General features: G+C 33.4%; 1 protein-coding gene across 3 annotated transcripts in view; it reads right to left on the bottom strand.

The window, feature by feature from the left end:
• The window catches only part of Cul5 (cullin 5), an 84694-nt gene that overhangs the window by 22482 nt on the left and 46448 nt on the right, over nt 1-15764 (bottom strand). For all 3 annotated transcript variants that reach the window (XM_005329072.5, XM_040285158.2, XM_040285159.2), the window contains 4 exons: nt 8806-8899; nt 6878-7008; nt 6160-6267; nt 1844-1908 (listed from right to left, as the gene is read on the bottom strand). In XM_005329072.5, coding sequence (XP_005329129.1) covers nt 1844-1908; nt 6160-6267; nt 6878-7008; nt 8806-8899 — 398 coding nt within the window. The remainder of the gene's footprint in view (nt 1-1843; nt 1909-6159; nt 6268-6877; nt 7009-8805; nt 8900-15764) is intronic.

The raw sequence follows: 15764 nt of genomic DNA, 5'->3' as shown, positions 1-15764 counted from the left end.
TGATGGAGATACTGTATATCTTAATAGGAGTATGCATTTGTTAAATTTGGCCCAATTATACACTTAAGATGTATGCAAATGTCTATGTAAATTTTACCTCAAAACAAATATCAAATTTAATTAATGAGTTCATGCTAATGTGTTCAAGGAGTAAGATTATCAATGTATGAAGTTGACTGATGGATGTATGTAGGGAGATATATATTTGGTAAAGCAATTATAGTAACTTTACTCCGAGTTTGAATCTTTCACCAAAAAACACTTGAGTATCGGAGAGTAAGGAAAATCTATATAGTCACACATAGTTATCACAAAGATGTAGTATAATGTTTCATATATTTCATAATTGCTAAAAGAGAATGTGACCTATGCCCTTCAACCATACCAATTACTATCACAGAACAAATGACTCAGATGTCTTCGGTTGTTTTTTGGTTTGTTTTGGTACTGAGGATTGAACCCAGGGGCACTTTATCATGGAGTCATATCACCAGCCCTTTTTCTATCTTTTGAGACAGGGCCTTACTAAGTTGCTGAGGCTGCCCTCAAACATGATCCTCCTGCCTCTCAGCCTTTCAGATTGTTGTGATTACAGGTGTGTACCACTGAACCTGGCTCAGATGTCTTCTACTGTAATACTATTCAACCTATGTAGATCAAAAAAGGAAAACATGAAAAGATTAAAATAAAAAACTCCAATTACTTTTCCTTAAAAAAAATGTTATTTTTCAGGGCTGTAGTTGTGGCTCAGTGGTAGAGTGCTTGCCTAGCATGTAAGGCACTGGGTTCAATCCTCAGCACTACATAAAAATAAATAAAATAAAGATATTGTGTCCGTCTACAACTAAAATAAAAAATAAAAATAAAAAGTGGTACTTTTCAAATATTTTGGCATTATATATACATTTTCTTTAAAATAGTAATTAGCAACTAGAAAGTATATCAAAAATTTTTAACCTTTATTGCAACTTAGTGGGGATCAAATCCAGACAGAGCCTCATGCATACCAGGCAAGTGCTCTATCAAAGAGATCAAATTTTAAAAATGATAATACAACCTACAGTAAAATGATTTTCTGGGTGGGAGAGGAAGGGAGGAAGCATGGGGGTAGGAAAGACGGTAGAATGACTTGGACACCATTACCCTCATATAAAGACTCGAATGGTGTGAATATACTCTGTATACAACCAGAGATATGAAAAAATATGTTCTATATATGTACTATTAATCATAATGCATTCTGCTGTCATATATAGTAAATTAAAATAAATTAAAAAATGACTTCCCTTTTAATTTTTATTTATTTATTTTATTTGGTACCAGGGATTGAATCCAGGGGCGCTTAACCACTGAGCCATATCCCCAACCCTTTTATTTTCAGACAGGGTCTTACTAAGTTGCTTAATGTTGCTAAGCCAGTCTTAGCTTTGAACTGGCAATTCACCTGCTTCAGCCTCCTGAGTTGCTGGGATTATAGTCATGTACCATCATGCCTGGCTTGATTTCCCTTTTTATATCATTATAGTGAATCCTCATTTTCTGGACTTTCCATGTAATAGAATAGCTTTAGTGACTAACAAAGGGAAAATAATCAAGTAGAGATTCTAAAAGATTAGGAACAACATTTTCTACTTCAAAAGATAAAGTCAATATATTTTGTCATAAAAGAAGAATAAAAAAAATATAAATTGAAGACTTTTAATAACCAAGGACAACAAGAATCCTAAGAGAAACAACAATAAAAACAAACCTAATAGGGAAGTAGAGTACTCTGCTGACCTAGTAACAAGTAATTCAGTCCAAGCAATTTAAATATTTTTAAATATGGTTTTTAAAGGCTTACCCTTTTTGCTTCAAAGGTAATTCAAGTTTAAATATAGTAGCATCATTTACAACTGCTTTATACGCCTGCAAAAAATAATTTGAAATGGAATATGAGCATTATTTTGAAGATCTGAGTAAACAGATAAATCAATACACTATTAAAAACATAAAAATACAAGTCAGGTGGTTTCTGTCATTTTTTTTGTTGTGGTGCTGAGGAAAGAATAGAAGGACTCAGAGATCTACATCCTCAGCCCATTTTTTTGTTATTTTAATTCGGCTTTTTTTGTGGTAGTTGGGATTGAACCCAGGGCCTCTCCCATGCAAAGCAAGCACTCTACCTCTGAACTACACCCCCGCCCCAGCCCAGTTTTTACATTTAATGGTATGTCTGGTCTCAGAGAATATGTTTTCATAGACTTTGTTCAAAACTGAAATGCACTCTGGCATGCTATAACTATGAATATTCTCAAGTGAGGTATTAAAGCTGCTTGACAAATAATTCACTGTTTTCTCTCATCCTTCTAGACAGTTTTGTACCATTTCCTTTCTCTTCAAACCTCCAATGGTTTCTTCTTCATGAACGCTCTCAACAAATAATGTAGCTTTCTATTTTACTGATAAAACTTAATCAGAATTTCCTTCTTTTACTCGTTAATTTTTCCCTTTCCATTGTTCCTCTAGTCTTAGCATATTGCATATTGTTATGCTCAACTCCTATAGAATTATTAAATTACCATCTCTAATTTCTTTCTGGCTTTTTGTACCAGGGATTGAACCCATAGGTGCTTTAACACTGAGCCCATATCCCAGCCCTGTTTTTTTTTTTTTTTTGAGACAGGGTCTAAGTTCCTGAGAATTTAGGACCTCTCTAAGTTGCTGTGGCTGACTCTGAACTTGTGATCCTCCTGCCTCAGAAGCTGAGCTGCTGGGATTACAAGTATATGCCACCACACGAGGCTTTCTTTTCTGCATTCTTATTGAAAACATTCTTATCAGGCTTTCAGACTAACAGTCCACCCAACTACTCTTGTAAAAGTCACTCACAACCTCAATGTTGATAAAGACAATAATTAACAATTTCCATTAATTCTACCTATCAGTAGCGTTTTAAAATAGCATGTTACACTTTTTTTCCTCCGTTTTCAAGCACACTACACTCTCCTGGTCATTCTCCTTCCTCCTGCATAAATGATGGTTCCTCATTTTTCTAACAACTAAATATCAGAATGCCATATTCTCTTTTCAATCTTCACTCATTACTTTGGTGACTGTAGGCAGTATTAATGATTTAAAAATCGCCTACATATTGGAGCTGCAAAAAATTATTTTTCCAATTCTGCTCTATCCCTTAAAGTCAAAATTTCCACATGGATGCTTAACAGACATTTCAAAGTTAATTTGTTCAAAACTGACTGTCTGATTTCTCTGCAACTATATCCCCAAAACTTATTTCTCCGAAAGTCTTACCCATCATATTATGTTATTTTAAATATTCAGATTAATGAATCTGAATGCCATGCTTCAATGGTCTCTATCACCTTACACATTTAATTCATTAGCAAGTCCTGTAGAGTCTTTTATCATAATATGATCTTAATCCCAGTGAACCTTTCTCTGGGAATATACTCAAAGGAAATAAAATCACTACTTTATTAATTTATTTTTTTACATCACCACTTTATAAAGATATCTGCACTCCTTTGTTATTTGTAGCATTATTCACAATTGCCAAGAGATAAAAACAACCAACCTAAGTGTCCACTGACAGATAAATGGATAAAGAAACTATAGTACATATATAAAATGGAATATTATTCAGCCCTAAAAAGAGTGACATCTTGTCATTTGCCACAATATGAACAAACCTGGAAAATATATGCTAAGTAAAATAAGCCAGAGAAAAAAATCTTGCATGATCTCACGTATATGTAGAATAAAAGTAAATTAAAAAATACAAAGGTACAGAACAAACAATGGTTATCAGAGATGGGAATGGGGAGTAGAGCAGGGAGGAAATGGGGAAATGCAGGTTAGAGAATACAAAGCAGTAGATATACAGGATAAACAAGTTTAGAGACTTAACAATGTACAACATAAAGATTACAACTAATAACATTACTGTACATAGGACTCATGCTAATGAATTCATTTTAGCTGCCTTTGCTACTAAAAAATTAAAACAAAACATGTGACACAGTGGATGTTAACTGAACTTCACTCAGCAACTTTTTACTGTCTATATGTAGTCCACAATGTCATGTTTAAACTTAAATATATACAACTAAAAAATGAGAGGAAGGAAGGTGGGGAGGGAGGAAAGGAGGGAGAAAAGGAGGAGGATGGAAGAAAAGAGACATTAAATTTGAGAACTCAATAGGATGTTAGAATTAGTTAGGAAGACGACAATGGCCTGGCATAACATCAGTGTGGACAGAGATTAGCACTCTAAGAACATGATTTAAAGACAGAGTTCATGCGTTTGGGGGATGGGTGTCAGCTAAAGCATCTCTGAGAAGTCACTTTTAGAGGCCATTGTCCCTTTTATCATTAAGTCCCAAGCCACACAGCTAGTGAAACACATTTTGCCAATCCTCTTTGACATTCCCAGACTTTTTCCACTGTTCATATTTGTATCTGTACCTTAAAGGTATTTTTTCTAAAACTGGAAATATGTGCAGCATGTGCAGATAGCAAGTTAGAAAATGCCAGAGAATCAACACTTTCTGGGTGGGGTAATTTGAAGTTTTTAAAAACTTTCACAAAGTTTCCCTGCAGGATTAAGCTATAGTAGCTCATTGTAGATATGACAAAAAAGAAAAAATTTGACAAAAAATGACAAAAAAGAAAAAATTTTGTTGGCTACAGTTCCTTCTATCATCTTCTGTTTTCACCTGCTCCCTCAATTTTCCAAATAAATTACTTGCATTAAAAAAATTTTTTTAACCACTTTTGACCACCTCTCCATCACTGTAAGTCTCCAACATCATTTATTTGATTATCTCATGTTCTTGCTGCTTCTCTTGACTTTCTTCACTTTTTAAAAAATCTCCCCAGTAGTCCTGTTAATATGTAAGCCAGGTCCTACGATTCTCTTCAAAATCTTTCAATGACTTCCCATCCTATTCACAGTAAAAACCAAACTCCTTACAAGATCTGGGATCCTGTGTGACTTCATTTCCTACCATTCTCGCCTTCACTCCCATCTACTCTGGCCACAATGACGACTTCTGCTTTTCCTGGATTATGACAGGTTATTTTCCTGCTTAAAGCCCTTGCATCTGCTGTTTAATCTGGCTGCAACACTCGCCCCTTGGTCGTCCCATAAACTTATTCCTTTCAGTCTCAATTTTAAGCTCACCACAAAAGCCTCTGTAGAGTACTTAAGACTTTAAACCACCTTATCACTTTCACATTCCATTAATTATTTCCCTAATTATGTTCTTAATTATCTAAAACAAACAAAAAGAGTGAGGAAAAAAGTCAACTAGAGAAAGCTGATTGTCCTTTCAGAGTCACAGGAAAAAAGTCAAATTTGGAAAGTAATAAAAGGTAGTTGAAGAGGGGACAAAACTAATGGCAATTTTTCATGATAGGTTTATGACATTTAAAAAGTGTTCTCAGGACAATATGATGTTTCATTATCTTTGCCCCACACTAGTGAAGATGGGAAAAGATGGTTCATTATGCAAGTTCTTCCCTGGGAAGCAAAGACAAATGTGACATTACTCTGGAAGGAGTCTTAAAAGAGGACAAAGAATGGAAGAATCAATTCTGCATGTAATGCGCTGGAGAGAGGTGGGGTATAACAAGGAAGTTCCAGATGAAGTATACATTGAATTAAGTCTTTGGAAAGATGAATAGGAATTCAATAATCAGCAATATTCAAAAACAGGACAACATTCCTGGGAAAAATGAAGAAGAGAATAATTTTTAAGCTAAGTTCTTGTTCAGAAGGATATCCAATGCTTACAAAAAATTACCAAACCAAATATAATACACTATGTTCACTAAAGAAAAAAATAGAGTCGCTAGGTTTTTAGTTTGAGATTTAATAGCATGATAATTAATGCTTATTAACAAGAAGTTATGCTAGGCACAGTGGTGCATGCCTATAATCCCTCAGCTCGGGAGGCTGAGGATCGTAAGTTCAAAGCCAGCCTTAACAACTTAGTGAGGTCCTGAGCAACTTAAATAAAATAAAAAATGTTTTTAAAAAAGGGGTCTGGGATGTGGTTCAGTGGTTAATTATCCCTGGGTTTAATCCCTGGTAACAAAAAGCAAAACAAAACAAAGCACTTTTAATATAAAATGTCAATATACAGAAATGGATACCTTATCTCTTGCAGTAAGAAATCGTGGATCATCCTGAAAAGCTTCTTTGACAAGTTTACTAAATCTATTGAATAGCGTAAGCAACTGTTCAACATATTTCTCAGAGTCCTGAAAAAAAAAGTTTTACATTTAATTGAGTTTAATAATGGATTCACTGTGACATTTTTGTACATGCATATATTGTACATTGTTCATGTCCCTCTATCCTAATTATGTTATCCTAATTATTCTCTCCCCAACTTCTTTCTATTCCCAATTTTTCTAGTTTTTCCCAATCCTTAAGTCTCCTTTCTACTTTCTGGCCTTCTTTTTAAAATTGAGTTTTAAAAGGAAAATAATTATACAAAAATGAGAAAATATAATTTTAATATAAGACTATAGTCTTGGGCTGGGGATGTGGCTTAAGTGGTAGCGCGCTCGCCTGGCATGCGTGCGGCCCGGGTTCGATCCTCAGCACCACATACAAACAAAGATGTTGTGTCCGCCGAAAACTAAAAAATAAATATTAAAAAATTCTCTCTCTCTCTCTCCTCTCTCACTCTCTCTTAAAAAAAAAAAAAAAAGACTATAGTCTTAAAACTAGGAAAATTTTTTTCTTAAAAATAAAAGGTGTTCCAATATTACTATTTTGCCATTTCAATTATTATTTTAAATACTTGATCCTGCATTAAAAAATAATCTTGATATACTTCTATCGTTGCCACTGGAGAAAACTTACAGTAGTAATAGTTTCAGCAGCTGCTACCATATCTGCCAATCCAGCACTAATGATATGTTCTTCCAAATCTTTCAACATTGGCTCTATCCCATTAGGAACTTTGTCCATCAATGAAAACATTAAATGTAACTCTGAAAGGACAGAACATACTCATATAATTATTTTATTCACTAGAATAAATTTTTTCTCTGATTTACATCATGAAATGCCTGTGGTAATAAGAATTTGGAGAGATATTAGTTAGAAGTTTATAAAGGTAATAGTATTGTGTGAGTACAATTAGTTAGAAGTTGTAATTATAACTCCCTGATCTATCTTCTCAGTTTGACAAAAATTGTTTTTTAAAAATATAATTAAACATTACCCTATGTACATATATAACTATATGACTAGTGTGATTCTACACAATGTACAACCAGAAGAATGAGAAATTATACTCCATTATATATGATGTATTAAAGTGCATTCTACTGTCATGTATAAATAATTAAAACAAATTAAAAAATATCTAATTAAAAGTGATCACAAACTGTAAAACCCAATTCCATTTGACCTCCCATGACAATTTTTTTTTTTTTTTTTGGTGGTGGTGCTGGGGATTGACTCAGGGCCTCACACATGCTAGGTAAGCACTTTACCACTGAGCCACATCCCCAACCTGAGATAAAATATTTTTTATTTTAGAAAGCATAAAAGTACTGAAGTTTAGACAGAAGACTAGTACATTTCATAAAGTAGTTGTAATATTACATATATAGCCATATAATTAAAGGGTTAAAAAATTACAAGTAGTAAAAATTATAAAAGAATTATGGTAGAGATAATATAAAACTGTATTCATAATTTTTCAATTCACAAAGCACTTTTTCCTGTTATATATCACTTAATTGACACAAAAACCTTACTTAACAGTACTGATTAACACTAAGTATAAATCCTTTATTATAGAGAGTTCAACATGGATCACACCTACTTTACTTATACTGGCATATAAAATTCAAACATTTCACTTGTGCCAATGAGTAGCTTTCTCCCTACCCACATCTCCAGTATTGGGGATTGAACTCAGGGGCTTTCTATCACTGAGCTACAACCTGCCTTTTTAGTTTTTGAGAAAGGTTCTCACTAAATTGCCAAATCTGATCTCAAATTTGAGATCCTCCTGTCTCAGCCTCCCAAGTAGCTGGGATTATAGGCATGTGCCATAGCACCTGACTGAAATGCAACTAAAGATTAAAGGGGACCTTACAGTTAAACACAATAAAATCTAGAAAATACACCAAAATGTTAAAAGTGGTTCTCTAAGGGTAAAAAGGATATGAACAATTTTTTTTTTGTTTTATTAAATACTTGCTGCCTACCAAAATACCTTTCTTTAAAAAATTTTCAATTGGAGGGGGGTAAAAGAATAAAAATTATAAACACGAAGTATTTCATTACTTTCTAAAAATATTTACCACAAGGTTCCACAAAAAAGTCAAATACCAGGGCTGGGGTTATGGCGCAGTGATAGAACTCTCACCTAGAGTGTGTGAGGCACTGGGTTGGATTCTCAGCACCACATATAAATTAATTAATTAAATAAAGGTCCATTAACATCTATAAAATATTTATTAAAAAAAGTCAAATACGTAGTCCTATCCTATACTGTAAATTTACAATTTAAATTGGTCTTTAAATGCAGAGTTCAACTTTTGAGAAAAAAATGGGAAATTCACCACATACACCTAAAGAAATGAAATGCTTACAAATGAAATATGCAAACTCCTTAATAGTCTTTGTCTTAAATATTTTACCATTTTCTTTAAGCTCAGGTTATGCTAACAAATATGCCTATGTGTAAAAGAATAATCTAACAGCAATTTATTTAGTGACCTGCTTCAAAGACACTCTTAAAACGGAAAAGTTTTATGTGATGTTTTACCTACTTTCAGTTTCATTTCGCTTGATCATGCCTTGGCACTCCGCTAAGATAGTCTCTTTAAATGATGTCACCAGGGCATTTACACAGCATTCCATGAGCTGAAACACAGTAAAAATTAGTCATGGCTACTCTAATTTTCATAGCACTAATCTATCCAACACACAAAATAAACCATGTTATTCAATAGAAAAAAATTAAGTAAACTAAAATAGATTTTACTTACCTTTATTATAGGATTATTGAGGATGGATACTTTATGCTAGTTTACCAAAGTATATTTCTAAGAATAATGCTATAGAACTTAGGTTCTCTTTAGAAATTTTAACAAAAGTCCCCAAGGAGAGGAGAAAAAACTAAAAATATACAAAAACAAAATAAAGAAAACCTTTTGATTAATTTATCCTATCTGGAGAGAACCTATACTAGAATTAGATTCTAAAATATAGTGACATTCATTTAACAAAATATTACTGGATACCTACCACATGAGTGGGCATCAAAGAAATGTTTGGAAGACACAAAAGAGTAAGATATAACCCCTGTTCTGGAAAAGATCACTATCTAATTGAAGGTGAAAAGGAAAACCTAAAGTGCTCCCACAGGTTAATATCTAAATTGGATCTTGAAAAATTAGTATAAGTCCTAAAATTAACTGCAAATTCTAGGGAAAAGAAGGTGCACATGGAAGGAAAGACATAGTAGAAGTCGGGAAAGGAGGGAGGGAGCCACAAACATGAACAAAAACCTATGGTTTGGGATTTTATTCTACAGCTAGGAAAGAAAGAACCAAGAAAGGTTTAAACAGAGGATAAAAATAATGAGATTCTCATCTCCTCAAGTCACTGTTACAGATCCGTGTCACAAGAGGAAGGCAGGTGGTATGCAGTGGGTGCAAAAGACTGGTAAATACTTCAAGTAAGATGGGTGTCTAGAATTCTCGGAGGCCACCAGGAAAAATCCCCTAAAGAGAGCAACAGATATCCACACTATTCCTGATCCTTCCTTGTTATGCAATTACTTATTCCTCTTGAAGGGATCAAATAAAACAGGCTGTAAGTTCTGAAGTAAGATATCTTAAGGTTGATATATCTCTTCTGAAAAACAGATAATCTATCTGTATTGGAGGGTAAGTATTTTTGTCTTAAAATTCTTTGTTAAAAATTCCTCTCTTGGGGCTGGGGATGTGGCTCAAGCGGTAGCGCGCTCGCCTGCCATGCGTGCAGCACGGGTTCGATCCTTAGCACCACATACAAAGATGTTGTGTCCGACGAAAACTAAAAAAAAATAAATATTGAAAAATTCTTTCTCTCTTTCTCTTTTAAAAAAAAGTCCTCTTGGAATCGATATAATGTTGATAATTACTTTATTTGAATTTAATTAATAAGTCATAATTACACTATTCTTCCTATTTTAAAAAATGTTTTAAAATTTTCCTTTAATAAAAAAGCTTTTTTCCTTCAAAGTTCTCTAATCCATGTATCTATCTCATTTCTGTCCTACCAAAAAATACAGACTTGAAATGGTTGCGAAATTCTTGCTTTGTAATGTGGGAAGCTCCTCCAGTCTTTATTAGCTCTGGAATATGCACAAGTAAACACTCCTACCCTTCTGCAGCAAAACCTGAATGAGAACGGGCAAAAGCTAACTGTATGTAACTACTGGAGGACAAAGAAAAACTGCAATTTAAATAAATTTTAGGCCTCAGTCTCTGATCTGTTTTCTATTTCACTGAAAATTTTCACCTTGCATATTATCCTGGTCAGTCCAAATTTTTCAGATTCCAAAAATGTCGACCACTGTTTCAAACTGTTTGCTGTAGAATCATGCTTTCTTTCTTTCTTTTTTTTTTTTTTTTGTGTGGTGCTGAGAATTGGCCCATAGCTCAGAACATGCTAGGCAAGCACTCTACCACTGATCTATACCTCCAGCCCTTTTTATTCATTCATTTTGCTTTTTAGAGACAGATTTTACTAAGTTGCTCAAGCTGGCCTTGAACTTGGGAACCTTTTTCCTCAGCCTCCTCACAAAAGAATTACAAACAGTGCCTCAGAAGTATGCCACTATGCCCAGCATGAAATCAGCTGTAACCAGTTTATTTACTTTTATTATTAAATGACACAGATCAGAAAAAAAAAGTAGAACACATCACATATTGTAACAACAAAACTTTTGTTTCAGATTATGTGCAAATGAACAAAGAACAGTAACCTGAAGTACAAAATGTATTTCTTATTGTGGATTATAATGAGGATTAAAAGAATAGACTAAATTGACAAAATATTGAAGAAAACTACACAGAACTTGGTAACTGTTTAGATAAAAGGCATTAGGGAAATAAAAGGTGTTGAAGTAGTTTTCAGCTTGAGGGGTTAAACAATTATTATAGGTAGGTTTATGAGTGCTTACTATACACTAGGCATAAGGCAAAATTCTTTACATCTATTATCTAATTTAACAAGCACGACTACCTTATGAAACAGCTATTTAATTTATGTAGACATAGACTTAGAATGGCTAAATAACTTGCAAACTTTACACACTTAGTTCATAAGGACTAGAGCTATAATTTGAGGTTTGGTATGTAAGAAAAGCCTTCAACTTCTTTTTTTTTTTAACTACACCAATAGAGTATGTATGTATTTAGTAATGCCTACATGTTCAGAACTGAGTTAAGTGTTTCAAGGATTTCAGAAGTTAAAAAAAAAAAAAAAAAAAAAAAGGTTCACACCCTCTATGATTCTATAGACCAGTTGGGAACATATAATTTGGGGAGGTTAGATGAGTACTGGAAATTGAACTCAAGACGTTGGGATGCTAGGCAAGCACTCTACCACTGAGTTACACTGTCAATTCAAGAACATATAATTACATACCTGAAAACGTGCTTCATATATACTGATGAAAAGAAGTTCAATTTCACTAACAAGCAAAGAAGCAGAAATAGATGCATTATCATTACACCACAAATTCACAAGGACAGAGACCATACTCCATTCACAGCTATATAGTCATGGCCTTGCAAATCGTTGGTGCTTGATAAATAACACAACAAAACAGTCTATAACTTGCTACTAAATTTAGTGCAGAAACAACAGATACTGTAGGAATTCAAGTAAGAGGAAAGTGATAAATGCTGAAGAATCTGGGCTACTTTATTACAAGTGGGTTATAAAGATACTATTAACATGAGTCAAAGAAAAATAATATAGGATGAGTTATATCAATGAGTAAATATTCCTCACTGAATACAGTGACTCTTGCTGGACAGAATTAAATTAGAAAAACAGGTTAGGGCAAAATTCTGAAGAGTCTTGAAAATCAGTGTAAGAAATAATGATACTATGATTTTTAAACAAAGAAGTAAAATAATAAAAATGATGTTTGTAAAAGATCAGTTTAACTCAAAAGAAATACAAATGGTCAATAAGAACAAATATGCCCAGCCTCATTAGTCATTTTTAAATGCATATAAAATCATCTTTAATCTATGATGCTGGGAGACTGGCAAACATATACTGACAAAACCCTAATCAGCAGATATATGGATACAGAGGTACACTATTGATGGGAGTAAGAATTACAAGATTCCTCAAAGTCATTCTGGTATTATAGAGAAATTTATAAATGGCTGATATCCTTTGTTCAGTAATCTCATTTTCAGGAGATTCCATTCCAAGAGAATGCCAAGTATGAGGAAAGAGGCATACATAGAGATATTAAAAAAGAAATAGACATATAAAGATATTCCAGGAAGTAGTACTTATAAGAAATAAATTATAAACAATGAAAATTGCCATTATTTAGGTATATTACAATGTAGATAGACTGTAATAGAATTGTGTGGTGTAAAAATGCACAATGTCATATATTTCTGTTAAAATGCTAGAACACAGGAAGGAAGGAAAGCAAGTATTATAGAGGGAAGAAAGTAAGAAAGACAGACAAGAAAAAACATAAGCCAAACAAGTATGACACAATGATACTACTGGTAGAATCTGGAGACTGGGTATGGGTGGGTAAGGTTTACTATACTATTTTATCCCCTATGTAAATATTTGAAATCTTTCACAACAAAGCTTTTTTTTTAAACATAGAATAATTATAGTATAGAATCCTGTATATTGAAAAATCCCTCAGAAGACTATTTTATCTATGCAAAAAGAAGAAAGGGATACTACTAGATAGAGTTCTCTCCTTATTTCAAATGAGTTTTGTCCTAAATAGGGTTGGTTCCTTGAATTAAATTCTTCAAGGACAGAGAACATGTTAATACTCTTCTAAATGTCTTCCCCATCATTTACCAAATTATTATATACATAGACTCAAACCTAAATATATACTTGTTATTTGAAAAACACATCTTGTATGGAAAGGATAGTGATAAACCATCTCTCTCACCTTGTATCCCTTTCTGTCTCCTTTTGCTAGCTTCCGTGAAGAAAAAAACTTTTTGCCATATGCCATCAACTCCTGTACTTGTTTGCCTGAGATGAGCACAACTTCTAAATCCATAGCAATCTCTCCCCAGAGGTCTGCAAGGTGAAACACTTTAACTATCAATGTGCTTGATGTTTTACTCTCTGCTACAGCAAGACTATAAACTCTTCAAAGATGTGCCATAAACACAGCAGGCACTCGATAACTATTTGTTCAATGATGAATTCACAGGTCTTTGAAGATGAAAGATAGGCTATGTGATATGGTAGATTCTTCTTTTGGTGGTTTTCAGTTTGCACAATTAATTCTATTTCATTGAAATTCAGCAAAAAGCAACAAGAATAGTTCCAACTACCATTAATTATAGAAGTTTTTGTGAATAATAATTTGCCTTGCCTCAGCTATAAAATTGAGTTGAGCTAAAAATTATCTTAGTTTTTTCTACTTTAAGACAACTATCATCAGGCCCTTAACAATACAAGGATATCTGTACCATATTCAAGGGTTAATTTATTCTATGTGTGGTAGGCTATTCTCAAAATTAATTTCTCTTGACCTTTCTACCTTGGTTGAGATTCTTTTTCTATCAATATAACTGGTGATCCTTGTTTCATTTCTAAACTATAAAAATAACCCTTTATAATAAGCAATGAAGAATGACTCCTGACTTTTAAAAAAATATTTTTAATTGTAGATAGACATAATGCCTTTATTTCATTCATTTTTATATTTATTTTTATATTTATTTTTTATATTTATTTCTTTTTTAGTTGTAGCTCAATACAATATCTTTATTTTATTTTATTTATTTTTATGTCATGCTGAGGATCAAACCCAGGGCCTTGCACGTGCTAAAGGAGTGCTCTACTGCTGAGCCACAACCCTAGCCCTTTATTCATTTATTTTTATGTGGTGCTGAGGATCAAACCCAGTGCCTCATACATGGTAGGTAAGTACTCCACCACTGAGCCACAATCCCAGCCCTCTTTTTAACTTTTGGGGTACTGTCCTTAACAAGCCAAAATACTGAAGTTTAACAAATATTTATTGTTATTTAATAATTTATAACTTGTGACCTTTGTGATTTTTTTTTTTTTTTTTTTTGGTAGCAGGTATTGAACCCAGGGGTGCTTTGCCACTGAGCCATATCCCTAGTCCTTTTTATTTTTAATTTTGAGACAGAATCTCACTAAGTTGTAGATGTCAGCTTTGAATTTGTAATTCTCCTGCCTCAGCCTCCCCAGTCGCTTGGATTACAGGTGTGTGACACTGTACCCAATACTTATTCAGTTTTTAAAGTCAGTTTTGCATATAAATAAGATAGTGAAACAGTTTCTACTCTTAGAATTGGTAAGTAATTTTCTTCAAAGTAGAACCTAATAATATAAGCTATCATTCAGACACAGTCCTACATGTTTAATATACCATGTATTTTATTTAATTCTGACAAGAACGGGTATTATTCCATTTTATAGTTACGAAAACAGGGATACAAAAGTTGAATAACTTGCCAAACACAGACAGCTATAAAATAATGAGCGGAATTCAAATCTTTATCTGATTTTAACATACGTGCTTTTAACCATTATAATACACTGCCTCCCTATCTGTGCCCTGGTCATTCTGAAGAGATGAAGGCTTATACTAACAATACACTTTTTCATTACACTACTGTATAAATAATTCATTTGCCTTTGGCATCTTCCCAAAAATAGGGACTAGATTTACCTTATCATTCCCAAAAAACACAAGGCCTGGCACTATAGGTTCACAATAAATTCTAACTGAATTCCTTTAGGAAATGACCATCACCTAAAAACTAACAACCACAGATAAATTTTAAAAGTAATTTTTTTTTCCTCACTCTTTTTTGAAGTTGTGTCACATTTTGCTGCCAATATGCCTGTTCAGCAGCACAGCTCTAGGGCCACTTAACCTTGTTTTACTAATTTATCACTGCTCATTTGTTATAGACTCACATTCTGATAATCAAGTTTATCAGAGTTTTTATAAATTTGGACCTGAGAAGGGCTTAGGTGGCTATCCCTTAAATAAAAGTTAACAGTGGGACTTCCAGACATCTAGTGCAATACTCAAATGCTCAGAACTCTTGGTTTATTTTCTAGATTCCCCACTAAATTGCAAATAAATAGCTAAACTTGCTAAAAGGACTGTCCTCTGGATACATGAAGTACTACTATATTATACATACAAATGGAGACTCAAGTGTGCTTATATACACGTGCAAAGATACACACTCAAACACACAGCATTTGATTCAAATTTGGGCACTTGATCCAAGCTGGGCCAATTAGAACTGTACTAATTGAAACCAGGAAGAGAAGATTTATCACCTTGGATCACAAATTAGAATAGGCTGGTAGATTTCATATTACCAACTTCAACAAAAAGCCTATCAATCGTAGGAAATAATAAAGAAGATGAGCAGAAAAAGACATTCTAAAAAGTCCTAACAGAATTCCAAGTTTGCATTTTGCTGTTTTTTTTTTTTTGCAGTACTGAGGA

Source organism: Ictidomys tridecemlineatus, chromosome 4 (genome assembly GCF_052094955.1).
Source record: "Ictidomys tridecemlineatus isolate mIctTri1 chromosome 4, mIctTri1.hap1, whole genome shotgun sequence".
In the NCBI taxonomy this organism is placed as follows: domain Eukaryota; kingdom Metazoa; phylum Chordata; class Mammalia; order Rodentia; family Sciuridae; genus Ictidomys; species Ictidomys tridecemlineatus.
The sequence above is the reverse complement of the archived record's forward strand: the minus strand, read 5'-3'. Positions and strand labels throughout refer to the sequence as shown.